The following is a 27641-nucleotide window of genomic DNA, read 5'->3' on the forward strand; positions in this document are numbered from 1 at the left end:
GAATTGTGTGGAGTTGTACCCCTCCTATCCTATGGTTTTGTTAATGTCTCCTTTCTTAAATAAAAAATAAATAATAAAGTCAAGCCCACCCCAACTTGTGCCCTCTTCGAATCCTCTTATCTGACAGACATAAAACACTATAAACTCCTAAAAAAAAAAATTAACAAACATGGGTGTTGACTGGTTCATCTATACTCTCAGCCTGCATCTCACTTTCCCTAATAGGCTGGGGCTCTGGAGAAGTGGAGCTCCAGGACATATTATATTGGTGGGGTCATCTGTCCAGGGAAGTCTGGTTGGCATCATGCTGGCATCTGGAACCTGGTGGCTGAAAAGAGAGTTAACACACAAAGCCAAACAAATTGTTGAACAATCATGGACCTAAAGGCTAAAGTAGTGCAGATGAAGTGTTGGGGGGTACTCACTACAGACTATTGTGTACTTTTGCTTTCAGGTATATATTTTGCCCTAGTTTATGGATACGTGTGAACATATGCTCTATCTCACGGGACCTAATTTATATCTAGGTTTTGGGGCTTTGTTAGGAAGTGAACCACCTGGAATGGAATTAGAGAATACTATGAAAGGAAAGGTCTCACCTGAGTAATGAAGCTGAAGGGTTGTCATTCCACACCTGAAGTCTCTGGACAGAATCTGAAGTGAAATATGCCGAGGTGGTACTCGTTGCGTTGATTAGGTTGGGATCCGCGGATGCAATATTATTTGGTATGAATTGAGAGAAGCATGCAGGAAAGTGCGTCCCACCCTAAGGTTCTATGACTGGGGGAAACATAGGCTCTATAGTGGAAATATGAGGTTCCTGCTGACTTAGGGTTCAAGAATACAATAGCTACTTATTGTTATAATCACATTATTTGGTAATTGGGTTAACTTTGAAAAATCCCTTTGTTAGGGTTTGTTGTATAATACCCAACGTCACCATAATTTATGTCCTTTGACATTTTGTGTATATAGCTATGCCACTGGTTGCTTTTGTTCTCCCTGGTCTAGGCTTTTGAGAGAGTCAACATATCAAAAACTCAGCCTATGTATTAAAATGACTCAGTCTGTGTTTTAAAAAGTTTGAGACATACAATCAATTTTCCCCTCTCATATTAATTAAACAGTGATTTGTATGACCACAAATTAATAGGAGTATACATAAACATCATTCCCACCACCAAAAGACTGTCCCATCCCACCCACCCACCCACTCCCACCGCCCCGGGAAGCCAAATATCCATCCTCATCCTCACCCCATGGTTTTTACTTTGGTGCCCTACTCCAAAGAGAGAGATTTTTATGCCTGAGGTTCCAAAGTCCCAGGTTCAATTAGTTGTACCACCATAAGCCAAAGCTGAGCAATACTCTGATAAAAACAAATAATTTTAAAACTACTTTAGCTATTTATTGATTTTGGATAGAGACAGAAAGAAGTTGAGAGGGAAAGGGAAGTTAGAAAGGGGGAGAGAGGCACACATGTGTATACCACTACTTCACCTCTTATGAAGCTTCCCTCCTGCAGGTGGGAACCAGAGGCTTGAACCCAGGTCCTTGTACACTATAATGTGTGCTCTCTACCAGTTGTACCACCACCTGGCCTCACAAACATCTTTGATAATGTGAACTGCTTAAAGTTACCCACCCTTTGCCTGATCACAGAGAAATCTCCCCAGAAAGTTTTCTTAAATTCCATATAGGAGGAGGGTCTTGCCTTCTGCCCCGAGTCAGCCCAGATCTCTCCCATTTGATCTCCTACATGCTTTATTGTTACTGCTGGTCTGGGGGTTGGACAGCCTATAAGCTCTGGCAAGGTAGGCTTCAATCTGACTAGCTCATTGCTGTGGTACAGAAGCCTGTCACATAGCAATGCTCTGTAAATGATCATGAATAATGAACAAGTAAGCAAGCAAGCAAACAAACAAACAAAAGGTACCCAGAAGACTTAAGCAATCTCTTCCAATATCTGAAAGGCTGTATTAGGCAGAAACTTCTTTGTAACCACAGAAGGCAGAACAAGGACAAGTCTATAACAGAGTCAAAGTTTGCTTTTTCACCAGAAAGAATCTTCTAGTAAACAGACTGCTTGGTGAGGTAGTCAGCTGTGGTTAGCAATTGGGGGTTATAAGACATACTCTGTAAAGATAGGAGTTCTAGGCTGGACAAAAATTGAGGGCCCCATAGGTCCCAGGCAAGTGGTATTGTTGGAGTAGTAATAAAGTATCTTTCTGGTGGATGAGGCAGAAGAGGTGGGCATTCTGTTCCTTTCCCCGCCCCTTCAGGAATTTCTAATTCAGGCTGGATGAGCAGAGCTGAGCTGGTTCACCCTTCCACACTTAGCCTCAACCCATCTTTTCTCAGTTACTGAAGTCTTTGTGGCTGGCACTGGTGACACCTGGTGGTCAGCTGAACTAGGACAGAGGCAGCCCCTGAACCTAACTGTCCATCTATTTATGGCTGTATCTCAGGGCCTAGGACAAAGCTGGGCGTAGAGCTTATTCAACTTTTCAGGAATTAATGAATGAATTACTAAATACAGACTGTAAAAAATAGGTGTTGTCTTTCTGGGCATGGTGAATCAAGTGGTTCAGTCAGGACTGCGCGGGGGGGTGGGGGGGGAGGTGGGGGGACCTAAACAATTAACTCACTCAGGAAAATACAGACAGAAGGACCTCTGAGCTCTCTCCTCCTACCTGCCCCACTCCCCTGTGCCAGTCCTGTGTCCTAGGGGCATCTGTGAAGTGAGTGTAGGGTCTATTTTGGGAAAAGGCTGAAGTTAATTAAAAGCTGTTCCTGCCTCTGAGCTCAGTCACGCTCTGGAGCTATGAATAGAGACCCATGAGCTGGAGGTTGGAAGTGTATGAGTAAGGCTCCTTTTAGAGAGAGAACACTGAGGCCCAGAGAGGAGGAACTTAAGTTCCTACATGAGGGCCAGGACTCCCAGCTGCAGTTTATTAAGTCAAATTTTACCTTAAGTTAGATTTCAAATAGAAGCACAAGGAAGGAAGCAGTTGATATGGATCCTAAAGGAGCAATATGTGTACCTAGGTCTGATAAGCAGGACTTACTGAACATTGAAATACATACACACACACACACACACACACACACACCCCTTTCCTTCCAGCTGAAGAACTGAAGCACCATCAACAAATAATTACTGAGCCTCTCTCTTCTCTGTACTTTGACATAGGAGCTTACATTCTGCTTGGGAGACAAAGACAGAGAGCAATACTCCACTTATAAGCATTTATGTGCAACACCAGAGTTTGGGGCAAACAAGAAAATGTTGATCTTTCAAGCACTCTGAAAGGACTGGAGGAAGAGTCTTTAGGTAAAGGAAAGTGATGTAGAGGGAAGGAGGAAAAAAGTCCTGTGGCTTTCTGAAAAAGTAGATCTCAGGGCTGGGTGGTAGTACACTTGGTTAAGCACACGTTACAACGTATACTGTCAAACTGTTCAGTCAGGAGTTTATGTCAGAAATAAGGAGATCTTTAAATTCCCATTACCCCTGGGAACAAAAGAATTGCCCACAAAGATCCTTCCTTCTTTTTTTTTTTTTTATTGGATAGAGACAGAAATTGAGAAGGGAGGGGAGAGATAAAGAAGGGAAGAGACAGAGAGACATCTGCAGCCCTACTTCACCACTTGTGAAGCTTTCCCCCTGCATATGGGGACCAGGGGCTTGAACCTGGGTCCTTCTGCACTGCAATGTGTGCACTTAGCCAGGTGCACCACCGCCTGGCCCAATCCTTCCTTATAATGGTTCTGCAAAATACTTTAATGCCTGAGGCTCTGAAATCCCAGATTCAACCCCCAACACCACCATAAATCAGAGCTGAGTAGGGCTCTGGTTTCTCTCTCTGTATCTTTATCTCTGTAATTTTCACTCATTAAAAAATGATGGTGTGGGCGCCGGGTGATAGCGCAGTGGGTTAAGCACACATGGCGCGAAGTGCAAGTTCCGGCATAAGGATCCCAGTTCGAGCCCCCAGCTCCCCACCTGCAGGGGAGGGGGGGTGTTCCCTCACAAGCAGTGAAGCAGGTCTGCAAGTGTCTTATCTTTTTCTGCCCCTCTCTGTCTTCCCCTCCTCTCTCCATTTCTCTCTATCCTATCCAACAACAATAATACTAACAATAATAATAGCCAGCAAGGGCAACAAAAGGGAAAAAAGCTTAATAAAATTGTAAAAAAAAATGGTGTGAGGTTTACAGTTAATATTTATACACTTTTCCTATATTTGGGAGCCACTCTCTTCCTTGATCCAGCTTCTAGACCTATTTCCAACTCTGACACCATCTCCCTAGACAATACCTTTACCTCTTGTTAGCATGTTAGCTGTTGTGCTCAGGCAAAAATTAGTAAAGTCATGAGCCCCTTGGAATATACCTAAAATAGACTTCCTAGCTTTTTCCGAAATGGAGACCCCAAATCTCATCCGATATATTTTCACCTTTAGGTTCCTGATTATTAAGCAGTTTGTTCTGCTTTACATCTTAATGCTTTTTCAGCCACCAAGTTTCAAATGCTACCATGACAACAACCTGACATCCCTGGGCAGACAACTTCACCAATGTGTCCTGAAACCTCAGAGCCCTAGCCCACTAGGGAAAGATAGAACTAGGCTGAAATGATGGTGTATTGCACCAAAGTAAAAGACTCTGGGGTAGTGGGGAGGTTCAGGTCCTGGAACATGATAGAAAACGAAGACCTACCTAGTGGGGGGTTGAATTGTTATGTGGAAAACTGAGAAATGTTACACATGTATAAACTACTGTATTTTACTGTCAACTGTAATTCATTAATCGCCTAACAAAGGCATAAAGAAAAAAAAAAAAGAGTAAGCAAGGAAGCCAGGTGGTGGTGCACCTGATTAAGTGCTCACATTACAATGAGCAAGGACCCAGGTTCAAGCTCCTGGTCCCCATCTGCAGGGGAGAAACTTCACAAGTGGTGATGCAGGGTTGCAGATGTCTCTCTGTCTCCCTCTCTACCTCCTCTTCCCCCTCTCAATTTATCTATTTCTATGTAATAACAAATAAATAAAAATTTTAAATATTAATTTTTTAAAATTAATAAATAAACCATGAGGTTTTGATGGATTAAAGGGGATGGGAGTGCTGGCCGATCTGGCCTTCCTACTAGGCGTGAGTGCTGATCTGAATCAGGCAAGAGTCAGTGGAAACCGAGAGTGGATTTGAGAGAAGTGAGAGACCAGAAGCATCCACAGGCCCCCTGGTGATCTCTGGCTGTGAGATAGAAGAGAGGGGGAGATGAGAGCAGGGGCTGGGCACTCAGGAACTAAAGCCTGGCTAGGGACCTCGGGGGAGTGTGCGGAGGGAATAGCCAATGCAGAATCCCAGAGGACACATACTGACTGGAGAGGGGACCGCATGCCATGGACACCAATGGCGCCCCGCTGGGGTGCGAGCTGAGTGCAGCGCTGAGCAATCTTCCACCCACCCCACCCCTTCTCGGATCCGCCCAGGCTGCTGGAGCTCCCGGCATGCCTCTGGGCAGTGACCTCATGGGGCTCGGGTGCCAAGGCCTCGGCTTCCACTAGATGGCGCCGCTCCTAGGGGTCCGCCTCCGCCACGCGAGCCATGCACGGCTCCAGCAGGGGAGGCGCGGGGTGATCTGACCAGCCTGCTAGCGCCTGCTCCAGGGTGTCTTGGGCACGGCAGATTCCTCCCCTGCTCCAGAGTTCAGCGCCGCTGAGCTGAGATCACTGACTGGCTGGCTTCCGCCCTCATCTCTGCTCTTTTGCTCAGCACAGGTGTGCAAAACAGAAATCATCCTTGGAAGCATTCTTATACTCAATCCCTTCCCTGACCCGCGCCGTCTCTCTCCCTCTCTCCCTCTCTCCCTCTCCCCCTCTCCCCCTCTCCCCGTCCCCCTCCCCTCTCCTTTCATATTTTATTTTAATGAGATTTTAAAATTTTTATTTTGATAGAACAGAGAGAAATTAAGAAAGAGGGGAGATGGAAAGAGAGAGATACCTGCAGCATTGCTTCACTACTTGTGAAGCTTCCCCTTGCAGGTGGCAGTGGGGGCCTTGAACCTGGGTCTTTATGCATGGTGATACATGCACTTAACCAGGTGTGCCACTACCCGACCCACGCCCTCTCTCAGACCCTCTAGCATGATGACTGAAGGAACAAACTCTAGGATCAACTCCCAACAGTGACCTTAAGGATACAAATTTTCCCATGCTCTAATTTCCCTTAAAATTAGAGGAAAGTAATAATACCTCAGAAGATTGTTAGAAGGACTAACTGAAATTATCTTTTTGACTATAAAACGAGTGGCCAGCCCCCTACACACAATCAATAAAGAAAAAAAAAAGTGATGAATAAATTAACAGTGATTTTTAACACTTCTCTCTGTATTGCCAGAATATAATTAGTGAGCCCAAACTTTTATTTTTGAAGGATTTATTTAGTTACTTTATTAGAGAGGAGGAAAGAGAATGAACTGGAACACATATGATGAATCTCTGGCACATGTGATACTGGGGTTTGAACTCGGGAACTCATATTTGAAAGTCCAATTTCTTCTCTACTGTATCACTTCCCATGGCTATGAGCCCCAAATTTCAGACTTCAATGCTTTGAGGATCTAGCTCAAGCTCTTAGCTTTGTCTGCAAGTTCCTTTCTGTCTCACTCATGGTCACTTCCCATTTCTTTTTCTTCCACATGCTTTGTTGGTTTTATGATAAACTCTGTTTTCCCCTGATTATTCTTTCCTCACTCTCTATCTACCCAAACTCTCCTTGCCACTTAACATCCATCTCAAGTCTTCCTGTTGCATATTCCCTAACAATCCCCCAAATTTTAAATGCCCAGAACTGACAATAACAAAAAACAGGATGGAATAATGAAAGATTAAGTAATAATATGTCACAATTAAAAAATGTTTGAGCTGGGAGTCGGGTGGTAGCACAGCGGGTTAAGCACAGGTGGCGCAAAGCACAAGCACCGGTGTAAAGATCCCAGCTTGAGCCCCTGGCTCCCCACCTGCAAGGGAGTTGCTTCATAGGTGGTGAAACAGGTCTGCAGGTGTCTATCTTTCTCTCCCTCTCTCTGTCTCCCCCTCCTCTCTCCATTTCTCTCTGTCCTATCCAACAACGACGACAACAATAATAACTACAACAATAAGACAACAAGGGCAACAAAAGGGAATAAATAAATAAATAAACTGAGCTTTCTGTGTTTATATCTAGGGACAAAAATTATCCTGCTTGTGGGTAACTGGCTGGGAGGAGGTTGGATCATACTATTAGATGAGTTCAAGGGCCTGGGAGGTGGTGCAGTGGCTAAGTCATTGGACTCTCAAGCATGTCCTAAGTTCAGTCTCTGGCATAGCATGTACTAGAATGATATTCTGGTTCTCTCTCTCTCTTAAAAAAGGTAGAGGAGGAGGAGGAGGAAGAGGAGGAAGAGAAGACAAGGAAGAAGATAGAAGGAGCTTCTCCTGTTCCTTACATCACAAGGTGCTGAGGCCTCAATTAGACCACCTCCCTAGGATCAGGTCAGATTTGCAGACATATCTGCTTTACAGGTTCTTAGAGACAGGTGGTGCACACCCATTAGAGCAGTTTTTCCAATAATGGGAGTGGATGTCACTGAGTCATCTGTCAATTCGCACCTGAAAATCAGAGGACAGAATATGTGAAAAGACCAGCCAGATCTGGAGCAATGCAAACTGACAGGGGTCAAAGCTCGAAGCTCCTGTAGAAAATCTAGACCCCCAGTAACCTGGGTTCATCATCTGAACAGAGGACATGAGGTTAGGGTGTCAGGGGTTTAGGCAGGAGGACAATGGAAGAAAGATGGGGGTGGGTGTTGCCCCCTCTAGTTGAGGTAATTTAAATCCTTAGGGTTCCTGGAGTCCCAGAGAAACACCAAAGGGCATACTAGTCGATAGGCCCCATAGGAGGACTTGTGTTGGAGGTTCATTTGAGTGAAAATAAGAAAGTGTCAATTAAATCAAAGAAAGAAAAAGGACTCCCAGCCCCCCTGACTCAGGTCTCAGACTTTCTAGATCATCAAACACTCAACTTCATTGAACACACCAATCTTCTATCATGAGATATGAAGGCTGTTTGTACTTATAATTATCATTGAGAGGACCATCCTTTAAAAAAAATCCTTGGGAGGCTCCTTAGTGACTTGAAGATACAATTCTAGGTGTGAACATGCTGGTTTAACACCATTGCCAAAATACAGCTGGGTCTGCTCAGCACCAGATTTTAGGTGTATCCTTGGGAGAAAAAGTTGCTGGAGTGAGAAAGGGTGGTTAGGAGGAGGTGATGGCCTGTACTTGGAAGCTACTCCTAGAGACTCCTAGGAAGGAAAATAATGGTGGTGGAGGGTGTGTGTGTGTGTGTGTGTGTGTGTGTGTGTGTGTGTGTGTGTAGGGTGGTGGTGTACCAGGTAGAGTGCACACATTACCATGTGAGAAAGCTTCACAAGCAGTGGAGCCGTGTGGCAAGTGTCTCTCTCTCTCTTCCTATCTATCTCCCTGTTCTCTCTCAATTTCTCTCTTTCTCTATCAAAAAGATAAAAGGGATGGGGCGGGGAGTTGGGCAGCAGCGCAGTGGGTTAAGCGCATATGGCACAAAGCACAAGGACTGGCATAAGGATCCTGGTTCGAGCCCTTGGCTCCCCACCTGCAGGGGAGTCACTTCACAAGCAGTGAAGCAGATCTGCAGTGTCTGTCTTCCTCGCTCCTTCTCTGTCTTCCCCATCTCTCTCCATTTCTCTCTGTCCTGTCCAACAATGAAGATGATGACATCAATAACAACAACAATAATAATAGCTACAGCAGTAAAACAACAAAGGCAGCAAAAAGGGAATAAATAAATTTAAAATAATAATAATAAAATAAAAAGGGATGGGGCAAAGAAGGCAGGGAAATGACTACCAGCAGTTGTGGATTCATAGTTCAGACACTGAGTCCAGCAATATAAACCTGATGACAATAAAATAAATAAATAAATAAGAAATAAAATAACCCTGGGGCCAGTGAACACCCCATTCTGGTTCCCCTGTGGCTGTCCCAGGTCCCCCACCCCCAATCTCCAGAGAAACTTTTTCACAAGGGAGGAAATTTTATCCCTGGGGTGAAAAACTAGGGGATAAAATGAACTCCAGTTGGAGTCTGTAGTATAAAACTGTGAAGTGTCCAATTGTGACTCAGCATTGAATTTAGCAGAGGATTGTATTAAATGAGTGACATAATTTCATGTAACTCTCACTTAAGTCCCAGAACCTAGGTGTTTTCTTTATTCCAAGTTCGTGTTCAGGACACGTGCGCACACACACACACACACACACACACACACACACACACACACACACACACACACGTGGTCTGGTAAAGGTCAAAGAGCTAGCAAGTGAGGAAAAGAGCACAAGAGACCGAGTTTTTACCCAGTCTCAGCCTTGCTGGGTGGGCTGCCTGGGTTGGAGCCAGATTTGGTAGGGATGGAAGAGAGGGTAGGAAGTTGGAGATTGGGGGAAGGACACATGGGGCTGGCTAAGTACCAACCTTCTCTAGGAACTGATCCTGGATTGTGGGGTACTTCCACAGAGACCCTTCCCATTACTGTTGACGTTTGACCTTTAGGTGGCTCCAGGTAGGTTGGAGGAGTGGCTGCACTGGGAGGAATTGGGGAATTAATTCCTTTCTCATCCACAGAGGGACAGTGATTGATGATGAGGGATACTGAAAATCCCAGTGTGGGGGCTGGAAGTGAGAGAGGGTCCTCCCACTCCACTCCCTCCCCCCCCAAAAAAAAAAGAAATCATGAAACTGTGGGGAGGCTGCAGTAAGCCCAGGAGGGGGCAGCGGGGCAGTTCTGTGAATGCAGGCAGCCTAGAGTTAGAGAAAGTCTCTGCTGGTTGCCCGGCCCCAGCGGGAGCCTTCAGGGCCAGCATAGCCCTTTTGTTGCCTTGTCACTTTGAGTATTTCAGGATCCTCAGCCTCCTTTTCCTAACACCCGGTAATTGTTAGCTGCCCTTACCAAGCACCGAAGCCTCGAAGCCTCGGTTCAGTACGTGGTAAAAGCTCCGCAAGTCTAAAACTTCTTAGGGTCATCATCCTGCATTACTTAACCACCACTGGAAGCCTAACCATGAAATCCCTCTGGGTGTGGTGAGGGATCAAAGGAAGCATAAGGATCCTGAATTTGAAAATCCCTCAGGGGGCTCCCAGGCTCCCCAGCTAGAGAGGTCTTTATGATGTTGATTAAGCCCTAGGCAGCAGTCCAACTCCAAACTTAGTCTAGTTAACCCCAGCTCTCCTTCTCTACAAGAGGTAAGTACCCCTTGGGCTTTGGCTGGAGAGATAGAAAGATCTAGGTGAAAACAGGCAAAAGCCACATGTCTAAGCTCATTCAAGTGAAAATATTTCTTCTGATACCCCTTCATCTGCAGAGAACAAGTGGTTCTCCAGAGGCAGGTGTAGAGCAAAGAAAGAGTGGGAGGTGCCCTCTTCCCCAGGTGCTCCCCCATATTGTCCTCTCTCCACATAGTTTGACAGACTATGCCAGGAATGGGGACCGAGGACCTACAGACGGTCTTAAAAGTGACACACCCAGGAGCTGGGCGGTAGTGCAGCGGGTTAAGCGCACTTGGCACAAAGTGCAAGGACCAGCCTAAGGATCCCAATTTGAGCCCCCGGCTCCCCACCTGCAGGGGAGTCGCTTCACAGGCGGTGAAGCAGGTCTGCAGGTGTCTATCTTTCTCTCCCCCTCTCTGTCTTCCCCTCCTCTCTCCATTTCTCTCTGTCCTATCTAACAACAACAACAATAAAACAACAAGGGCAATCAAAGGAAATAAATATATTTTTTAAAGTGATGCCCCCTCTTCACTCCTTCCACACGAACTAGTAAATACACCAACAACAAAAAAATGTTTTACATCCTTCATGGACATTGTTGTTCTCACATACTTGTGACAGGTGTTTCTTTTTTCTTTTTTTTTTCCCCCTCCTTTTTACCAGAGCACTGCTCAGCTCTGATTTATGGTGATGCTGGGGATTGAACTTGCAGCCTCTGAGGTCTCAGGCATGAAAGCCTTTGACATGATCTTGGTACTATCACCCCAGCCTGTACAGGTTTTTTGTTTGCTTGTTTCACCAGAGCACTGCTCATCTCTGGCTTATTGTGGTGTGGGAGATTGAACCTGGCACTTTGGAGACTCAGGCCTGAGAGTTTCTTTGTATAACCATTATGCCATCTACCCACCCCCCAGACCCCCCTTATGACAGGTTTTTCCAACCTCCAGGTCACCCAACTGGTTGCCACCATATGTTCTGGTTTGTGCAATAATACCGACTTTATGACTGAAATCACCTTTAATCTCATGGCTTCTATTTGCTGTTAGGGAAGATTTGAAAAAACTTAGACTGACAAACTGTGGGTGGGGAGCTATTCCACCGAGCCTGTGTGCCTTAAATGGAATAAAAAGTTGGACGGGGCAGGGTAGACAGCATAATGGTGATGCAAACAAACTCTTAAACCTGAGCCTCTGAGGTCCCAGGTTTAATCCCCAGCACCATCATCAGCCAGAGCTGAGCAGTGTTCTGGTAAAACAGGAAGGGAAGAGAAGAAAAAAAAAAAAAAGTTAAATTGGAGAGGGCAATTCTCAGTCCAGTTTTGGTGTTAATTTTCATTGCTGACAAAAGCTTCACAAGCCAGAATCTAGGGCTTTATAGGCCTGAGTCTGCCTGGATTCCATTTGTTTGAGGGTGTAGATAACACCCTTCAGGGGGGTGCAGTTATAATCACACACAGTGTGTTTTGGAGCAGCCTGGACTGAGTGTCTTATTTCTCAGTACTGTCGAGGGGAAGCTATTCCTTGGAGCCAAATGTCATAATAGCCTAAAAGACCAGGATTTAGTACACACAGCACTAGTTTATGTCCTGCTGTGTCAGGGCAGGGTGGTGGCACATCTGGTAGAGTGCATGTTACAGTGCGCAAGGACTCTGGTTCAAGCCCCCAGCCCCCACCTGCAGGAGGGAAGTTTCACAAGTGGCAAAGCAGTTCCATGGGGGTGTCTCTCCCCATTTTTCTTTCAATTTCTGTTTCTACCCAAAATAAATAAATAAATAATAAAGACCTGCTGTGTAAAAAAACATAAATAAATAAGTAAATAAATAAATAAATAAGTGACACCCCCATACAAAGTTCAAGTGAATGGGGTGAAAGGGTAGTAGGAGGAATTGCGATTCAGTTGCAAGAGGGATTTTATTTACCTGCTGACAGCAACCTTAAGTGATCTACTTAGACCTTTTCTTGTTGGAGATCTGTAAGAATAATAGCTGCCTGATTAGATGTCTTGTGCTCTCAGACACTAACTAGTCCATCAATTCTTACAAAATGCTCTTGGGCAAGGGAGATAATTAACTGTTTTACAGATGGAAAAATTGGTCAGAGTTGAGGAAGTCACTTGCCATGTGTGTATATGTAGTATAGTAGTAGTAATAATAATAATAATAATAATAATAATATATTGCAATTTTTTTTCATCGGGGTGATTCACTGGGGCTTGGTGCCTGCACAACTCCATTGTTCCTGGCTGCCATTTTAATAATGGTGAGAGACAGAAAGAGAAGAGACAAAGAGAAGAAAGACACCTGGGAGTCGGGCTGTAGCGCAGCGGGTTAAGCGCAGGTGGCGCAAAGCACAAGGACCGGCATAAGGATCCCAGTTCGAACCCCGGCTCCCCACCTGCAGGGGAGTCGCTTCACAGGCGGTGAAGCAGGTCTGCAGGTGTCTATCTTTCTCTCCTCCTCTCTGTCTTCCCCTCCTCTCTCCATTTCTCTCTGTCCTATCCAACAACGACAACAACAATAATAACTACAACAATAAAACAAGGGCAACAAAAGGGAATGAATAAATAAAATAAATATTTTTAAAAAAAAAAGAAAGAAGGTCACCTGTAGGATTGCTCTACCACTTATAAAGCTTGCCCCCTATAGGTGGGGACCAGGGACTTGAATCCTGAGTCTTTACACATGTAATTTGCGTGTTCCACTTTATGAGCCACCACCAGGCCCGTGTATGCACTTTTTAATTTGGTGCTGAAGAATGCTCTCGGAATCTCACACATGCTTTCAATTGCTGAGTCTCCTCCCCAGCCTGCTTACTTTCTTGCTTTCTTTTTCTTTTTAATATTTTATTTATTTATTTTATTCATGAAGATGATAGGAGGAGAGAAAGAGAACGAGAGAGAGAGTGAGAACCAGACATCATTCTGGTATGTGTGCTGCTGGCAACTGAACGCAGGACCTTACGCTTTATCCGCTGTGCCACCACCCAGACCACCTTTCTTGCTTTTTTCTTTCCTTCCTTTTTTTTTTTCTTTGTCATCACCTAGGCTTCATGGTTTTATACTGACATTTTCAGACAAAAGAAGAAGCAGAGAGAGAGAAGGAGAGATACTGTAGCACTGAATCTCCTAGAGCCATGTAGCATACCTGGGGAGACTTGAACCTGAGCTGTATGTGTAGCAAAGCAGTCACTCTCTTAGGTGAGCTATCTCACCAACTTTAGTCTCTTCTTTTTTTTTTCTTGGTGGGGGGGGTGTTCTTTTCCTTCCAGATAGAAGGTGAGAGACAGACTGAAGGAGAGAGACACCATAGAACTACTCCACTGCTTATGGGACTTTGATCTTGCACGGTGTTCCCATGTGGTAACCAGGCAGTGGAACCCAGGGCCTTAAACATGGCAAATATGTTTGCTCCCAGCCCTTTTTATTTATTAGCTAATGTATTTATTTTTAATGAGAGAGAGAGTTAGCTTAGTGTGAGAGACGGCTTGCATGCCTGAATAGTGCAGTCCTTGGGACCACCACATATCAAAGCTGAGTGGTCCTCTGGTTTCTTGTAAAAATCAGTAAGTAGGGGGTCTGGCGGTAGCGCAGTGAATTAAGCGCACATGGTGCGAATTGCTAGGACAGGCACAGAGATCCTGGTTCAAGCCAGCGGCTCCCCACCTGCAGGGAGGTCGCCCCACAAGGGGTGAAGCAGGTCTGCAGGCATCTATCTTTCTTTCCCCTTCTCTGTCTTTCCCTCCTCTCTTGATTTCTCTCTGCCCTGTCTAATAATGACAACAATAACAACAACGATAAACCACAAAGGCAATAAAGGGGGGAAAAATAGCCTCCAGGAGTAATGGATTTGTAGTGTAGGCACCGAGCCCCAGCAATAACCCTGGAAGCAAATAAATAAATAAATAAATAAATAAAAATCAGTAAATGGTAAGTAAATAAATAAGGCAGACAGACAAACAGACCAAGTCACCACTCAGCCATCTATAGGGTTCTACTCACTTTTTACTTGTTGCTGTCATGGAGTGCCAGGGACATTTGCCAGATATTATTCAACAGAAGGGAGCTAGGTAGTAACACATCGAGTTAGGTGCACATAATAAAAAGCATAAGGACCTGCACAAGTATCCCAGATCAAGTCCCCAGCTCCCCACCTGCAGGGGGGTCGCTTCACAAGCAGTGCAGCAGGTATGCAGGTGTCTCTTTCTCTGCCCCCTCCGTCTTCTCCTCTTTTCTCAATTTTTCTTTGTCTTATCCAACAACAACGGCAGCAGCATCAACAACAGTAACAGCAACAACAGTGGAAAAAAGATGGCCACCAGGAGCAGTGGATTCATAGTGCAGGCACTAAGGCAAATAGATAGATAGATAGATAGATAGATAGATAGATAGATAGATAGATAGATAGATGTAAAAGGTCATAACTGTGGTGGTACAGAGCATTGGTTTCTGAGTGGACAGTCCAGACTGTGCGCAACTCTGTCTCTTGGAAACCACACTCAGGAGGAGCGTCACTGGCCCTCTGTAGATCTTCTCACCCACATCTCCAGGACTCTGTTACCTCATTGGAATCTTTCATCACCACCACATAGCCCTGTCAGTAGAGACTATAGGGGGACGTGGCCTCTCTTTAACCTTGGGTATAGTTGGCTGAGGGTTAAAAAAAAGAAGTACAGAAATAACTCACAAGGCCAGGAGGTGGCTTTGTGGTGAAGCGCATGCTTTGTGAGGTCCTGGTTCAATCTCAAGCACTATAGGAGAACACGAAGGACAGCACTACAGATGGAGACAGGCAGAGAACTCTGTGGATGATCAAATGATGTGTTCGTGTCTCTTCCTATTTCTAACACCACCCCCACCCTGCCACCCCTAAAGTCAATTACTAAATATCAGGAATAATACTTGGGCTAGGTGTCAGGAAGTTGGCTCAGTGGTAAAGCACAGGACTTGCATTCACAAGGACCCAAGTTCTTTTTTTCTTTTTTTGTCTCCAGAGTTATTATCGCTAGGGCTCAATACTGCCTGCACTATGAATCTACTGTTTCTGGTGGCCATCTTTTTTCCATTGTTGTTGTTGCTGCTGCTGTTACTGTTGGATAGGACAGAGAAAAACTGAGAGGAGGAGAAGACAGAAAGGGGGAGAGAAAGATGAGACACCTGCAGGCCTGCTTCACCTCTTGTGAAGTGACCATCCCCTGCAGGGGAGGATCTGGGGGCTTGAACCAGGTCCTTGTGCTTCACACTATGAGCACTTAACCCAGTATGCCACCACCTGACTCCCTCTTTTTTTTTTTTTTAATCTTTTATTAGTGATTTAATAATGATCAACAAGATTGTGGGATAAGAGGGGTACAATTCCCATCACCAGAGTTTCATATCCCATCACCTCCATTGGAAGCTTCCTATTCTTTATCTTTTGGGAGTATGGACCAAACAAAGATTTTTATGGGTTGCAGAAGGTGAGAGGTCTGGCTTCTGTAACTGCTTGTCCACTGGACATGGGCATTGACAGGTTGATCCATACCCCCAGTCTGTTCCTCTCTTTCCCTAGTGGGGTAGGGCTCTGGGGAGGTGAGGTTCCAGGACACACTGGTGAGGCCGTTTGCCCAGAGAAGTCAGGTTGGCAGCATGGTAGCATTAGCAGCTTGGTGACTGAAAAGCATTAAGATGTCAAGCAGAACAAATTGCTTAATAATCCAGAGATTAACGGTAAGAAGTGAGCAGATGAGATTTGAGGTCTTCATGTTGGAAGAAGCTAGGAACTCTAGCAATGTCAACAATAACAAGGGCAACAAAATGGGAAAAAATGGTTTCCAGGACCAGTGGATTCATAGTGTAGGCATTGAGCCCCAGCAATAACCCTGTAGGCAAAAAAAAAAAAAGTGGTGTGTGTGTGAGTGTGCATGCACACACACAGGACATGGTTCACCTGGCAGAACACATGCTTTACCAAGTGTGAAGACCTGGGTTTGAATCCCCAGCCACCACATGGGAGCATCTGCAAGGGGGAGACTTCACCATTGGTAGAGCAATGCTATAGTCTTTTTCTCTTTCTCTCCCTCTCCCTCTCTTACTTCCACTCCTCCTTCTTGCTCTCTGCCTATCTCACCTCTGAAGCTGAGGAGTCATGCAGTCACTAAGCCTCAACAATAACCCTAGTGGCAAAAAGAAAGAAAGAGACAAAGGAAGGAAGGTAGGAAGGGTGTGGTTCACAAAGCAGATGTCCCCAACCCTCCCAAAAAACGCAAGCATGCCTGACTTCCTGTCTGCTCTGCATCAGCAGGTAGCCACAATGAACTTGCTTTGGTTACCCTGTGAGTGACTTCTCAATTCCTCCAGACCTATGGGCTTGACAGTATTTAGAATGACTTGGTATTCTCAAAGAGCAATTTGGATGCCAGCTGTACTCTAAAAGGTATCGAGAGGCTTCTGGAGGCAAACAGGAAGAGCTGGCATAACAAAGCAGCTTGCCCTGACACTTTCAGACTCTGATCTCCAGTGCAGGGGTATAGGAGGCCACACGTGCTTGCCCAGCTCACAGGCATGAGGACACGCTTTCCAACTGCTTGCGAAGATAGTTCTTCACTCATACCTGCTTACCTTCTGCATACTTGTAAGTTAGGTTTCAAATGACATGTTACCCGCTCTGTAACTCCTGCCCTCTAGAACTCCACAGTCTGGATTAGGATCACTTCTTTGTGTTATACATCTCCTCACTTTGTGTTTATCCTTATCAAAACCTCAGTTATAAAAATAAAAATAACAGTTGTCTGGGAGGTGGCGCAATGGATAAAGCATTGGATTCTCAAGCATGAGGTCCTGAGTTCAATCTCCAGCAGCACATGTACCAGAGTGATGTCTGGTTCTTTCTCTCTCCTCTATCTTTCTCATTAATAAATAAATAAATAAATAAATAAATTCTTAAAAAATAAAATAAAAATAACATCCACCTCATAGTATAGGTAGGAGGATTCAAATGAGGCAAGGCCTAGAGGCAGAGTTTGGTATAAATTATGGTGGTTGGTGCATGGGAGGTTTTGTGGTGGGAGAGCTTTGGTATTTCATGGATGTGGCCCCAAGTTTGACCCCCAGCACCACATATGCCAGAGTGCTGCTGTGGCCACCACCTTGTCACTAGGCCTGTCTCAGCCTCATTCCCCTCATCTGTAACAAGAGGCCCACAACAGTACAGAAATAATGACTTACATAAGGTGCTAAAGTGAAGTGTATGGCATACTTATCAATAAATTGGATGATTAAGGTTCTTGTTAAAAAAGAAAAGTGTGGGGCCTGGGTGGTGGCGCACCCAGTTAAGCACACAGTACTAAGCACAAAGACCCGAGGATTCGGGTTCAAGCCCCCAATTGAACACCTGCAGGGGACACTTCACAAGGGGTTAAGCAGGTCTGCAGGTATCTATCTTTCTCTTCTCTCTCTCTGTCTCCTCCTTCCCTCTCAGTTTCTCTCTGTCCTATCCAATAAAGTGGGAAAAATGGCTACCAGGAGCAGTGGATTTATAGTGCTGGTACCAGGCACTAGCAATAATCCTGGAGGCAAAAAAAAAAAAAAAGTGTCATTTGGGAGTCAAAGCTTTATTATCTCTGTGTTTCTTTGCAGGGGAGTCGAGCAGTAGCGCAGTGGGTTAAGCACAGGTGGTGCAAAAGCTCAAGGACAGGTGTAAGGATCCTAGTTTGAGCTCCCCCCCCCCCCCCCCCGCCCCTGCTCCCCATCTGCAAGGGTGTCGCTTCACAGGTGGTGAAGCAGGTCTGCAGGTGTCTATCTGTCTCTCCCCCTCTCTGCCTTCCCCTACTCTCCATTTCTCTCTGTCCTATCTAACAACATCAATAACAGCAATAATAACTACAACAACAATTAAAAAACAAGGGCAACAAAAAGGGAAAATAAATATTTTTAAAAAATGAGACAGGAACTGTAAAGTTAGTAAAATATATTTCCCCCTATATCTTGGTGACCAAGGATCTGGTTCTGGGTTCTAACATTAATCACTACTGGTATTTTTGATTGTTTGTTTGGTTTGTTTTTTTTAATGACGGCACTGCTCATCTCTGACTTACGGTAGTGCCAGGATTGAACCCGAGGCCTCGTAGTCTCAGGTTTGAAAGTCTTATGCATAACTATTATGCTATCTCCCTGGCTTGTTACCACATATTCTGAAAGATAAAGTTTGGTCCCCAGTATATGTTAGGTTGTCTCTCTCTACCTCTTGCCCTATTTTGTGTTTCATCTCTTTAGCCATTCTGCTTCCTAAATGCAGAGCCATCTCTAAGTCAGTCTATTTCCTGCATTTCAAGTGAGGCTGGCTGCAGAGGAAGGATGCAGTTCCGGTCCTCTCTCTAGGCCCCACTCCATTGGAGGGAGGCAGCTGCCCTTGTGGCGACATTGTGGACCCCCACAGAGCCCCAGACAGCAGGGCGGTGCACCGCGGTGAGAGTGGCTTCTCGCTGACTAGTATATAATGAAGCCCCGCCTCTCGGCCCGCGTGCCTGTTTCCCATTGGCTGACTGTTACTGGAACAGGAACCACCGCATAGGAATGGTTCTAGGACATCTGTAAAAATAGACGTTCATAAAGTGCTTACGTTCACGTGGAGCTTTGTCGCCAAATCGCAGTCCTTTCCTACGAGCAATGCTACTGTTACAAGGTCGTGGGACTACCCTATTGAAAGTGGTCTGCTGTCTCCTTTAAGTAAAATTGACTTCAACCAAAAGTTGAATTTCTTTTATGGAAGCGAGAGAAACCAGCATCCCACGGTCTGGCTGGGCAAAATCTGCCTTGAAGCCTTTGGAATGTGCTCACTTTATTTTCCTTCCCTGATGAGTAGGAGGAAAGGCAGATTTTGGAATCTATGGAGTGGCACAGAGAGACAAATAATTCTATGTCTTTTCTTGTTTGTCTTAAATTCCAAAAGCAAATCATGATTATTATTAAAAATGTAAATAAGGTGGAAGTATGTAAAGCAAAAAGTGAAGGCACCTTCTCACATCTCCCATACAATTCTACAGAGATAATTTAAGTAACCACTGAACCACTGTTAAAACTTTGGTTTTGTTTTATTCAGATTTTTCCTATGTACATTCTAACAGCTATACAGCCAAGATTTCATGAAGATTTTTTTAAATGTATCAAGGTAAAAATTAGAATAAATTGTGTAAATCTGAAGTACACAGTTACATGAATATTGATATATGTATGAATGAAAACTAAAAAAAAAATTACAAAGATAGAATGATATCAACCACATTTCACTGTAGCTTTTTTAATAAATGTATTTTTTAATATTTATTTATTCCCTTTTGTTGCCCTTGTTTTTATTGTAGCTTTATTGCTGTCGTCATTATTGGATAGGACAGAGAGAAATGGAGAGAGGAGGGGAAGACAGGGGGAGAGAAAGACACCTGCAGACCTACTTCACTGCTTGTGAAGCGACTCTGCTACAGGTGGGGAGCTGGGGACTCGAACCAGGATCCTTAAGCCGGTCCTTGAGCTTTTGCACCAGGTGCACTTAACCTACTGCGCTAACACCCAACTCCCCTTTTTTTTTTTGCCTCCAGGGTTATTGCTGGGGATCAGTACACCAATCCACTGCTCCTGAAGGCCATTTTTCCCATTTTGTTGCCCTAGTTGTTACCCTTATCGTTGTTATTATTTTTATTGTTGCTATTGCTGTTTCTGTTGCATAGGACAGAGAGAAATCGAGAGAGGAGGGGAGACATTCAAGCATTTCTCAATTCCCCACCTCCTCTCTAGTTTACAAGGGGGGGGGGGGTTAGGGACTGTCTTTTGATTAAATGACCAGGCAGTTTATTTTTCAGGCTAAAAGTCCCCAAGATTGTTGCCACATGGAGTGTGGGCTGAGCTTGCAGGAAGAGATCCACCCCTCTGCTCGTATATTCTCATCCCAACCACAAGGCCCACAGGAAACAGCAGTGATTGGGGGCTATGAGAAGTTGAAACAGGACACTGGTTCTAGCTTCACAAGGACCGAGCTTGTAGACTTTACTCAGTGAGAAAAAGTTGACTGGGACCAGTATTTTATAAACTTGCTTTTCTGGGAAAAACTATCATTATCATCACAGTAAACTTTATATCAATATATAATGCCATCTTGATATACACTTTTTGTTATACAATCTCAGATCCTATGAAGCTGCTAGCACTACCCTGTCACCAACCCCAACATTTTACTGATGAGAAAAACCAAGTTTCAAGGTGTCAATTAAATTGCACAAACTCCAGACTATAAGTAGACAGCAAAATAGGGTTCAAACTAGCTGGTTGCAAAAGCTCTGGTTCTAAAACCACTATATCACGTACTACACAACCTCTCAGTACCACTGACCTGGGTAAGGGAAGAAGTGTGTACAACCATTTCCTTCTCCTTTGACTATTTCACCAAAAGGAAGTTCGCAATTGTGTAATAACATCTTCTCCAAAGATGACAAGGATGGCATTTCTCCTTTTTATGTGAGTCTGAATCTCTCCAAACTGGGTTTAGAATATGTCAGTAGTACCTTTGTATTTTTCCTTTTTTTTCCAGGAGGCAAAAAAAAAAAAAAAAAGGAAAAATACAAAGGTACTACTGACATATTCTAAACCCAGTTTGGAGAGATTCAGATCCTTACACTCACCCTTGCATTTTGCGCCGTGTACGCTTAATCCACTGCACTACTGCCCAGTTCCCTCTATTTTACTTTTTAATGAAAGAAAGAACAGAGCACTACACAGCTCTGGCATATGGTGGAGCTGGGAGCTGAACCTAGGGCCTGTGGGGCCTTGGGCAAGAGTTTGGTGTGTAACCACTGTGTTATTATCTTGACCTCAAGTGTAGTTCTTATACTCTAAAACATAAAGTTTTGACAATATCATGGGATATTTTTGTGGTGTCTGTTTGTTTTGGGTGTTAGGGATCAAATTTAGGTTCTCACAGAGGCAAAGCATGCACTCTTTCACCACACTACATTACTGTTCCATTATTTTGTTTTTATTATTAATTTTAAGAGATGTGTGTGTGTGTGTGTGTGTGTGTGTGTGTGTGTGAAAGAGAGAGAAGGAAGAAATAATAGGAGGAGGGTGGGTCGGGCGGTAGACCAGAGTGTTAAGTACACATGGCACCAAGCACAAGGACCAGCGTAAGGATCCTGGTTCAAGCCCCCAGCTCCCCACCTGCAGGGGAGTCGCTTCACAAGTGGTGAAGCAGGTCTGCAGGTGTCTATCTTTCTCTCCCCCTCTCTGACTTCCCCTCCTCTCTCCATTTCTCTCTGTCCTATCCAACAACAACATCAATAACAACAACAATAATAACTACTACAACGATGAAAAAAGGGCAACAAAAGGGAAAATAAATGACAGACACCTGCAGACCTGCTTCACCGCCTGTGAAGAGACTCCCCTGCAGGTAGGGAGCAGAGGGGCTGGAACTGGGATCCTTATGCCGGTCCTTGCGCTTTGCACCTCCTGTGCTTAACCCGCTGCCCTACTGCCTGACTCCCTATAAATTATATTTTTAAATTTAATTAATTTATTTTTGCCCTCTGAAATTTTTTTTTTGCACTTTCACTATTCTACTACTCCCAGAAAACTTTATTTTTCCTTTTAATTTCAGAGAGTAACAGACACAGAGAAACACCAGAGCACTGCTCCATAATTCATGAAGTTTTCTCTGGTCTATGAGCTCCCTCCCATGTGGTTCTGGGGCTCAAACTCAGATCCTTGAGTAGAGTAAGATGTATACCTGATTGGGTGAGCCACTTCCCAGTTCTTGTTTTTGTTGTCATTAAAATTTATGTATTTGTGGTCCAGGAGGTGGCACAGTGGCTAAAGCACTGGACTCTCAAACATGAGATCTCAAATTCAAACCCGGCAGTATATGTAACAGAGTGATGTCTGGTTCTTTCTCTCTCCTCCTATTCCTCTCATTAGTAAACAAATAAATAAAATACATAAAAAACAAAATAAATATTATTTAAAATGTTATGTATTTGGGGCTGGGTGGTGGTGCACCTGGTTGAGAGCACATGTTAGAATGTGCAAGGACCCAGGTTTGAGCCCCCCGTCCCCACCTGCAGTAGGAAAGCTTTGCGAGTAGTGAAACAGGGTTGCAGGTGTCTCTCTGTCTCTCTCCTTCTCTATCACCCTTTCCCTCTCGATTTCTGACTGTCTCTATCCAATAAATAAATAAAGATAATTAAAAAATTATGTATTTATTAACTGGGGTGGGGGGGACCAGAGCATCAGTAATACATGCATTGCTGGGATCAAACTCAGGATCCCATGTTTGAGAGTCCAATCAATGCTCTGCCTCCTAGGCTACATTGTTTTTGCTTTTAAATGGAACTGCTGTCTTACCTAACAACTTGCTAGTATAAAAGAGGCTTTCTTTAGTTGCTTATTATTCAACTAGTCATTCATGAATTTATTAAACAAGTGTCTTTGATATGCCAGGTACTGAGGATTAAAATAAGTATGGGGAGGGGTAGGCAGGCAGTGGTGTACCCAGTGGAAAGCACGTACATGTGTGAGAATCTGGGTTGAGGGGCCAGGTCACACCTGGTTGAGTGCACATGTTACAATGCACAAGGATCTGGGTTCGAGCCCCCAGTTCCCACCTGTATGGAGAAAGCCTTGTGAGTGGTAAAGCAGTACTGCAGGTGTCTCTCTGTTTCTCTCCCTTCCCTCTCAATTTCTGACTGTCTCTATCCAATAAATAAATAAATAAATAAAGATAATTATATATCTATATAAAAAAAAGGATCTGGGTTGAGGTCCCCAGTACCTGCTTGTGTGCATGTGTGTGTGGGTGTGGTGGGGGTGTTCATGAGCTTCCTGCTTCTTGAACAGTCCTGCAGGTGTCTCTCTCCCTTTCTTTTTTCCGTCTTTCTCTCTTCTACTCTCTATCTTTATCAGAACAACAACAAAAAAAAGAATAAGGAAGAAAAGAGAGGCCACCAGGAGTGGTGGAGTTGTCATATAGGCACTGAGTATCCCTGATGGAAAAAAAAAAAAATCAACAGAGCTAGCTTGTTAACTTACTCAGTAGAGCACACAGTTTGCTCTTCATGAGACCCTAAATTTAAGTGCTTGGCATCACACAGGAGCACTCAGACAGTACCAGAGAAGCTCCATGGGTGGGGAGTGGTGCTCTAGTGTCTTTTTAATCTCTATTTCTCTCTTTCCCCATTCTCTCTTCCCCTCTCCCTTTTTCTAGATAATGAAAACTTTGGATCAGGGAGGTCTCAATAGTATTGCATGTACATTAAGTATTGGGTTAATTCCCTTCTAAAAAGAAGTTCCACATCTTTTTAAGGCTGGGGATATAACTTGGTCTGTTAGAGTACCAACATGTATGCCTAAGGCCCCAGAGGCCTCACATTTAATATCTTACACTATAGCTGAGCAATGCTCTGGTGCCTCTCTTTCTCACACACACTTCCTTCTCTCTTACAATAAACAAATCTCTTACAATAAACAAATCCATCTTGGATGGAGCTAGAAGGATTTATGTTAAGTAAGCTAAGTCAGAAAGACAAAGACTTATGGGATGATCCCACTCATAAACAGAAGCTGAGAAAGAAGAACAGAAAAGGAAACTCAAAGTAGGATTTGACTGAGTTTGGAGTAGGGCACCAAAGTAAAAATCTCTGTGTTGAGAGTGAGGGTAGATGTTCAGCTTCACTGCTGGGGGGGGGCGGGGGGGGATGATGGAATGGGACACAGTCTTTTGATGGTGGGAATAGTGTTTATGAACACTCCTATTAACTTGTAGTCATAAAAATCACTATTTAATTAATATGAGAGGGGAAAATTGATTGAATGTCTCAAACTTTTTTAATGCACAGACCATTAAGGCTGAGTCTTTGAAATGCTGACTCTCTTAAAAGCTTAGACCGGGAAGAACAAAAGCAACCGGTAGCATTACTCTATAAGAAACAGCTATATACAACTAATGTCAAAGGACATAATTTATGGTGATGTTGTGTATGATACAGTAAATCCTAACAAAGGGATTTTCAAAGTAACCTAGTTGCTAAATAGTTTGATTACAGCAATAACTATCTATTGCCTTCTTAAACCTTAAGACAGTAGGAACCTCCCGCTTCCTCTATATAGAGCCTATATTTCCACCAGTCCTGGAATCTCTAGGGTAGAGCTCACTTTCCTGCATGCTTCTCTCAATTCATATCAAATGATATTAAATCTGCTGATCCAAACCTTATCAATGCAACGAATACCACCTCAACATGCTTCACTTCAGACTGTGTCCAGAGAAGGCAGGCATGGAATATCAACCCTTCAGCCTCATTACTCGGGTGAGACCTTTCCTTTCATAGGATTCTCTAATTCCATTTCAGGTAGTTCACTTCCTAACAAAGTCCCAAAACCTAGATATAGACCAGGTCCCATGAGATTGCGTATATTGTATCCATAAATTAGGGCAAAATATCTACCTGAAAGCAAAAGTGCACAACAGTCTGCAGTGAGTCAGTATATGCAGCAAGCAAGTAGAAAGATCTAAAAAGACACCATAAAGTTCCTAATTAAATGGTATCTACTTAGACTTAGATACCCTCCTCACCTACTTCCTATTATACTTCCCTCACTCACTCCAAAGCTAACCTTATCAAAGTAATGACTACAAAAGCTGAATAAGGGAAAGAGACTGGCATACTTTAATGATGACTCTTTAGTCACTATCAGGCCACCCCATCAGCTAGGGCCCTAGTCAGGGAACCCTGAGATTTCCAAACAATCATGATGGGCCTAGACCTCAAATAAATCTTCATTGTTACCGGTCATCTCTATCAGGAACAACACAATAGACCCCTTTGTGGGCTCCCATAGGACCTTGCCCTCAATGTGGATCAACAATGGCACAGAATGTTCCATCCTTCAAAGGGAGGATGGACAACATATATTCCACCTGAGGAAGATGGATGCTGAAACTGAAGCAGCTTGGAACGTTCTTACTCATGACCACAGAATGTGAGCTCAGATCTACAGGGTTGCAGAGGTCACATAGGCTCCTAAGCTGAATGTGGGCCCCAGATCACATCAAATCAATGGGATTTATGGTCAACAATATTTATACACCTTTCCCATATTTGGGAGCTACTCCCTTCCCTGATGCAGCTTTCTGGTCCTTTTTGCAGCCATGACATCATCTCCCCAGACAATAACCTGGGTCCACCTGCATATCAGATGTCAGGCTCAGAAAAAAAAAAAAGAAAGTAAGAAACTACTATAGTCATGGGCTCTTTAGAATATAACTAAAATAGGCCTACTAACTATCTACAAAATGGAAAACCCCCAACTCTTTATCTCAACTATTCCAGCCTTTACGTTCATGATTAGTGAACAACAATTTGTTTGGCTTTATATGTTCTCTCTCTTTTCAGCCGCCAGATTCCAGATGCTAACATGATGCCAACCCTTCCCTGGACAGACACCCCCACCAATATGTCCTGGAGCCTGCTTCCCCAGCGTCCTGTCCCACTAGGGAAAGAAAGAGACAGGCTGGGAGTATGGCTCGACCTGTCAATGCCCACATTCAGTGGGGAAGCAATTACAGAAGCTACACCTTCCACCTTCTGCACCCCATAATGACCCTGGGTCCAAACTCCCAGAGGGATGAAGAATAGGAAAGCTATCAGGGGAGTAGATGGGAAATGGAGTTCTGGTGGTGGGAATTGTGTGGAGTTGTACCCCTTTTATCCTATGTTTTTTGTCAGTGTTTCTTTTTTACAAATAAAAATTTAAAAAAAATGATAGGGGGTCTGGGTGGTGGCAACTGGTTGAACACATAACCTGTGTGCCACCACCATGTTGCAGTGCACAAGGACCTGAGTTTCAAACCTCTGTTCCCTACTTGCAGGGGGAAACTTCACTACTAGTAGTAAAACAATGCTGCAAGTCTCTCTGTCTACCTCCTCTTTCCCTCTTGATTTTAATTCTATCCAATAAAAATTAATAAATAGGGGCCAGATGGTGGCACACCTGGTTAAGCGCCCACATTATAGTGCGCAAGGACCCAGGTTCAAGCCCCTGGTCCCCACCTGCAGGGGGAAAGCTTCACAAGTGGTGAAGTAGGGCTGTAGGTGTCTCTCTGTCTCTCTCCCCTATCACTTTCTCTCTGTGTCTATCCAGTAATAAATAAATAAAAATTTAAAAAAGAGGGGAGTCGCTTCACAGGCGGTGAAGCAGGTCTGCAGGTGTCTATCTTTCTCTCCTCCTCTCTGTCTCCCCCCCCTCTCTCCATTTCTCTCTGTCCTATCCAACAACAACAATAACAATAATAACTACAACAATAAAACAACAAGGGCAACAAAAGGGAAAAATAAATAAAATAAATATTTAAAAAAAAAAAATTTAAAAAGGAAAATTAATAAAATATTAAAATGAGACATCATCTCTGATCTTCAGTAATTAATAGCTATTGAACAAGAGAGTTATCCAACAGTCACAAAGAAGTGTGATCAGTGTCTGATGGCAGGGCTCTAACAAAGGCATTCTGCAGAGAAGAATCTTCACAAGTGCTGCAGGTGTCTCTCTTTCTCTCCTACTCTTTCCCCTTCTCTGTTTCTCTCTGTCTCTATTATGGAAGGGCGGAGAGAGGGAAGGAGGGAGGAAGGAATAAAAAGGGAAGAAATGGCCACTGGATACAGTGAAGTACTCATGTAGGTACTGATCCTGTAAAATAACTCTGGTGTAAGCAAAAAGAGAGAAAAGAAAGAAAAAAAATCTAACGTATTTTATTAAATATACGTAATTTATTATCAAACTATTTTTACAAAGAAAAATTTAGGATGGGGCCAGGCAGTGGCATACCTACTACAGTGCACACTACAGTGTACAAGGACCCAGGTCCAAGACCCTGGTCCCACTTGCAGGGGGAAAGCTTCATGAGTAGTGAAGTAGAGCTGCAGTTCTCTCTCTCTCTCTCTCTCTCTCTCTCTCTCTCTGTTTTCTCCCTAACTCTACCACCCCTCTCAATTTCTCCTTGCTTGGAAATTGTGCCAATGCAGTCACATCTGCCATGTTGTCCCCTCAGGCTACTGCTAGTTCCCGCGAGAGTTGGGACATTCTCGGAGTGCCTGTTCAGCCATGTTGTGCCCTCAGGACATTGTCTATATCCCCGCGATATCTGGAGTGCTCTGGTTACTCTTCCCCCCTCCCATTCTCACGAGAGTTATCATCCTGTCCTGGAGTGCTATGGTTACTCCTCTCCCTTCCCATTCTCGCAAAAGCTACTCCTATAAAAACCCTTCATTTTCCGCATCTCGCTCT

The 27641-nt window shown here is 44.1% G+C and overlaps 1 protein-coding gene across 2 annotated transcripts in view; it reads right to left on the reverse strand.

Moving 5' to 3' along the window:
* Positions 1–283: 283 nt before the first annotated feature.
* The window catches only part of PFDN1 (prefoldin subunit 1), a 964801-nt gene continuing 937443 nt past the window's right edge, over positions 284–27641 (reverse strand). For both annotated transcript variants that reach the window (XM_060179224.1, XM_060179215.1), the window contains exon 5: positions 284–321. In XM_060179224.1, coding sequence (XP_060035207.1) covers positions 303–321 — 19 coding nt within the window. In that variant the 3' untranslated portion in view covers positions 284–302. The remainder of the gene's footprint in view (positions 322–27641) is intronic.

Source organism: Erinaceus europaeus, chromosome 2, assembly GCF_950295315.1.
Source record: "Erinaceus europaeus chromosome 2, mEriEur2.1, whole genome shotgun sequence".
In the NCBI taxonomy this organism is placed as follows: Eukaryota; Metazoa; Chordata; class Mammalia; order Eulipotyphla; family Erinaceidae; genus Erinaceus; species Erinaceus europaeus.